Source organism: Myotis nattereri (assembly GCF_964212035.1).
Source record: "Myotis nattereri genome assembly, chromosome: Y".
In the NCBI taxonomy this organism is placed as follows: Eukaryota; Metazoa; Chordata; class Mammalia; order Chiroptera; family Vespertilionidae; genus Myotis; species Myotis nattereri.
Window position 1 is genome coordinate 889,389 of NC_138094.1, and position 5,148 is coordinate 894,536.

A 5,148-nucleotide genomic window follows, 5' to 3' on the forward strand; every position below is an offset into this window, starting at 1 on the left:
AAGGTCACTGACAAGGTCACTGACAAGGTCAACCTTTGCCCTCACGGAGCCTGTCTGTCTTTTTGCATCTGGGGTAACACAGCCTTGAGGCGTCTGGGTGCCTGGTAACGTCCCTTTTTCTGTGGCCCCCGGGGCACCACCTACTGGGCTGGCCACCAGGATGGAGACCGCAAATCCCTTCGTTATTATCATGTTCATCGTCCCTGCACCCGCCTAAGTGTGTGTCCATCATTTTACCTTTTATCCAAACCCAGGGGTTCCCCTCCTTGCATTCTCCCGCCTCCTTAATCCATCCCCAATGGATTTCATGTATAAATACAGATGTAACCGGCCATTCCCCGGAGCATTCTCTCAATCCCTTGAGGTTCTATTTCCTGCGAATTGTCGATGGTTTGGCTCCAATAAACTCACAAAAATTCTTTACGGGTTTCAGTGGTTTGTTACGTTAACGCCAGTACCTTCCTTGGCAAAGATCAACTTAGATCTTTTTAAAAAATATATATATTTTTATTGATTTCAGAGAGAGGAAGGAAGAGAGAGAGATAGCAACATCCACGATAAGAGAGAATCATGGATCGGCTGCCTCCCGCACGTCCCACCCTGGGGATCCAGCCCACAAACCCGGGCCTGTGCCCTTGACCAGGGAATCGAACCCGGGACCCTTCAGTCCGCAGGCCGACGCTCTATCCACTGAGCCACACCGGCTGGGGTTCAACTTAGATCTTTCATGAGCCTGTTGTCTTTTTTGCATCTAAGATGACGCAACCTGTGAAATGAATGTCTGGGTCGCTTGGAACTTCCTTTTTCCTGGACGACACCCCCCCTCCCACGCCCCCCAGGACACGGACCACCAATCCCCCTTCATTGCTACCGAGTTAACTGTCCTGCACCCAGTTGAGTCCAAGAAGCAGGTGCCCATCATTTTACTTTTTATCCAATCCCAGAGGTTTCCCGCCGCCGCCCAGAAATCAGGATTTTAAAAAGATTCCCAGGTGATTCTAACGTGCGGCCAAGGTTGAGAACCACTGCCCTAAAACAAGGTGGGTCCTAGCTGGTGTGGCTCAGTGGATAGAGCACCAGCCTTTGGACGGAAGGGTCCCGGGTTCGATTCCCGGTCAAGGGCACATGCCCGGGTTGCGGGCTGGATCCCCCTGGTGCGGGGTGTGCGGGAGGCAGGCGATCCATGATTCTCTCTCATCATGGATGATCCTCTCTCTCTCTCTCTCTCTCCCTCCCTCCCTCTCTGAAATAAATAAAATAAAATAAAATAAAATAAAACGGTGAAAAATCGCCATTCTCTGGAACATTATCTCAATCCGTTGAGCTTCTGCCATTGTCAACCACGTGGCTCAAATAAACTCACAAAAATGCTTTACAGGTTTGAATGTTTTTTTTTTACGTTAACAAACGAAAAGCCGCCCTCTCCAACCAGCTCCACCTGCCGGCAAATTGCATTTCCGCTTAATTCGGGCTTTGCCACGGGGTGGCGTCTATAGGCGGTTCCTTTGGTCCCGGTTACTTGCGTAAAAAAAACGCACCACGCGGGAAAGCTTGGAACGAGCGCGCGGTGCCAAATTCCGGTTTCTGTTTGAATCCAGGCGCCTCCTTCAAAGCGCTTTGCAATTGGGACACAGCAGTGACCGCTCCCTAAAGGGCGGGCCAGGAGGTGGGGCGCTGGCATCCACGGCCCCCACCCCCGCGCCGCCCTTTTCCGGGGCGGAGTGGCCAAACATCGCGGGCAGTTCCGCCTGCGCCATGATAAAGGCGGGCCCGCGAATGCCAGGAGCAGGAAGATATTTACATATTAAAAGGATGCGAGAGAGAGAGAGAGAGAGAGAGAGAAATGAAAAGCACCCCCAGACAGGACCGGGTGGGGTCGGGGGGCATATGGCACAGTTGTTTCCAATACACAGTTGCCGCGCTAATGCGCCAAGAGCGCGCAGGCGGCGGTGCGTAAAGGCACTTGGAGCGCACGGGGCGGATCCCGGGCGCCCCCCGCGCTGTAACTCGGGGAAGGGACACGGCGCCAGGATGGCCCTGATCCGCATTCCCGGGGGGGCTCTGGGCTGTAAGCTCCAGCTCATCCGGGGGTCCCCATTTCCCGGTTCCGCCAGGGTTGCGGAATGAGTCGTTCGGACGTTCAGAGGGGACGTGCCCCGGGGGGACCCGGACCGAGGCGTGGCCAGAGAGCTCGTCGCTGGGCCCAGGAGAGGGGTACGTGGCTAGGGGCGCACTGGCTGCGCCCTGGCGAATGTTGAGGGTTCGGGAAAGGGAGACAGGAGGCGGGATGGGGTGTCTCTGAGTGTTGCGGGTTGGGGCGCGCGGGGGCGGGTCGTGGCGAGAGAGTGTTGGACGGAGGTGAGGCCCAACTCCCGAGGAGCGAGGAGGGGGGGAGGGGTCACCAGGGTTTGTCGGGGAGACAGCCGCGCTCGGGGGGAAAAGGGACCCCACGGGGTTTGCACCTCAAGTGCCTTAGAGAGTGGGGGAGCGCCGGTGACTGGCCGCGCGGGGGAGGGGCGAACGGAGGCGCGTCTTGGAGACCTGGGGGCGGACCCAGCGGGCCTTTCTCGGACTTTCCCCGCCTTTTCTCCTCCCTTCCGCCTCTCCCTCCTCCTTCCCCTTATCCCGTGGGGCGGGGCACGGCCGCTAACCAAGGCGTTTGGCCGCGCGCCCCTAACCAGGCCTCGAGCTGCGTTTTGGGGGAATTCTAGCCATACCCACAGCGGCTCTTTCTCGGGGATCCCCTCTCGCCCTGGGGTTTGCGCCCTCCCCACTCTTCTCCTTCGCGTCCACCTCCACCCCGTGCCCCCCAGCCCAGGCCCCGGTGCGGGCTGCGCCCCTGGGGTCCCGCGCACCTGGCGGCGGGCGAGGCGGGTCCCCTGGGCGCCATCGGACGGAGCGCGCGCAAGCCGGACGCGCTGGAGGGACTTTGCCCGGAGCGAACCGGGCCGGAGTCCGGCCCACGGAACTGTGACTTCGGCACCGTGCGGGCTCCTCCCTCACTAATCTGCTTAACCTCCTTGGCCTTCTGGGAATTAATCTTTTCTTTCTTTTTTGGGAGTTAATCTTGGAAACGGGTTTTTCTGCACCCAGGGCGGCTGGGATCAAAGAGGAGCTGGTTTTATATATTTACGGGAAGCCCGGGCGCAGGAATCCGAGCCAGGGAGGAATTGGGGGCCCTCCCGCACCCCCATGGGGGCCCATCCGGGAGGCTGAGGGGAGGGTTTGGCCAGCCAGTCTGGCCCTGATTGGATTAACGGGCCCCGCCCTCGATTGCGGGGTCCCATAGGGGGCAGGATCTGGGGTGGCAGGGTGCTGCGGGTGGAGGGCGCCCGGGGGGCAGGCCTGGGGTGTGTGTGTGAAGGGGCCGCAGGAGGTTGGCCGGCTGCAGCGCGCATCCTAGCCACCTGTGGTTCTGGTTGGTCGGTCGCTTGGTCGCTTGGCTTATATAGAGGGTGTCCCAAAATGCACGCAAGAAGTAATTTTGATAGAAAACACAGGTTTATCATTAAAAATTGTAAATTTTTTATTGATTCGTAAAGGACACAGTCTAGGGTTTATGTATGGAATAGCACATTGGGTCCATGGCCTCCCCGGCTTTGTTGGCACAGACGCAAAGCCGCGGTCTCCATTGGTCTTCCTGGTCCCTGCTCCTGGGCCGTCATTGGTCCTTGGTGACGGTGATCGAATCGAAGGGATTGACATCCAAGGGCAACAGATACTAGAATCTGATTCAATCAACCGAGTCCAATCGGGCTTTTATTTATTTTTTGTTGTTGTTGTTAATGCTCATGCAGAATTCAAATCTTGCGTGAATTTTGGGACACCCTTTATATGTAGATATATTGATTAGAGAGAGGGAGAGAGAGATCGAAACATCCATGATGAGTGAGACTCATGGGTGGGCGGCCTTCTCCCTGGCTTGATCCCCCATGTGGGGCGTCCAGGAGGCAGCCGATCCATGATGTTTCTCTCTGTCTCTTTAACTCTCTCTCTCTCTCTCTCTCTCTCTCTCTCTCTCTCTCTCTCTAAAAATCAATAAAATTTGACTTTTGCAGCAATTAAATAGTGTAAGGAGCCTGGCTGGTGTGGCTCAGTGGTTGAGCGTCGACCTAGGAACCAGGAGGTCAGGGTTCGATTCCCGGTCAAGGGCACAGGCCCGGGTTGCGGGCTCCATCCCCAGTGGGGGGCGTGCGGGAGGCAGCCGATCCGTGATTCTCTCTCATCATGGATGTTTCGCTTCCTTCCTCTCTGACATCAATAAAAATATATTAAAATAAAGAGAAAGACAGTGACGAATCTATGTTCTTTAGTGTTGGTCCCATCCAGTCCGTGTCAGAGCCACTGTGCCCCGTGGTGTCTATAAATTCATGTGTTACTTCCGGTCTTGAACTCTTTATGGCGACAAAGAAACAGGCTCTGGGGGGCGGGGGCGACTTGGGGTCCTGGGGTCCTTTGTGGAGAAAGCCCTGTAGCAGGAGGAACTTGGCTTGTCACTCGCCTGTTGCGTCACTGGCCTGTTGCGTCATTCACCTGTTGCGTCAGTGGCCTGATGGCGTCATTCACCTGTTGCGGCTCTGGCCTGTTGCGTCATTCACCTGGTGCATTACCTGTTGCGTCACTCGCCTATTGCGTCACTGGCCTGTTGAATTATTCGCCTGTTGCATTATCTGTTGCGTCACTCGCCTATTGTGCCACCCGCCTGTTGCGTCACTGGCCTGTTGCATTACCGGCCTGTTGCGTCATTCGCCTGTTGCATTGCCTGTTGCGTCATTCATCTGTTGCGTCACTAGCCTGTTGCATCATTCAACTTTTGCATTATCTATTGCATCAATCGCCGATTGTGCCACTAGCCTATTGCGTCATTGGCCTGTTGGCGTCATCCGCCTGTTGCGTCACTCCCCTGCTGCGTGGCCTGGGCAGCCCTCACGGGCACCTTTTACTAAACGAAGATGGTCCAGGACTGTCCCATCGCCTCCCCTTCTTGTCAGCATCGCCCCGGCTCTGCAGCGCCCCCCACCCCCACCCCCACACCCACCCCCACCCAAGGGCGCCCAGACGTCCCAGCGGCCTCTGATTCCACCCCCAATGGATGGAGACATCCCGGCCCCCCAGGCAACCCGGGCGCCCCCTGGCGGCCGCGCGCGG

General features: G+C 57.1%; 1 protein-coding gene across 1 annotated transcript in view; it reads right to left on the minus strand.

Moving 5' to 3' along the window:
* The window catches only part of LOC308512235 (arylsulfatase D-like), a gene marked incomplete at its 5' end in the record, with an annotated part of 19,451 nt that extends 16,561 nt beyond the window's left edge, over positions 1–2,890 (minus strand). The window contains one exon of the mRNA XM_081082034.1: positions 2,856–2,890. Coding sequence (XP_080938160.1) covers positions 2,856–2,890 — 35 coding nt within the window. The remainder of the gene's footprint in view (positions 1–2,855) is intronic.
* Between the last annotated feature and the right edge of the window lie 2,258 nt (positions 2,891–5,148).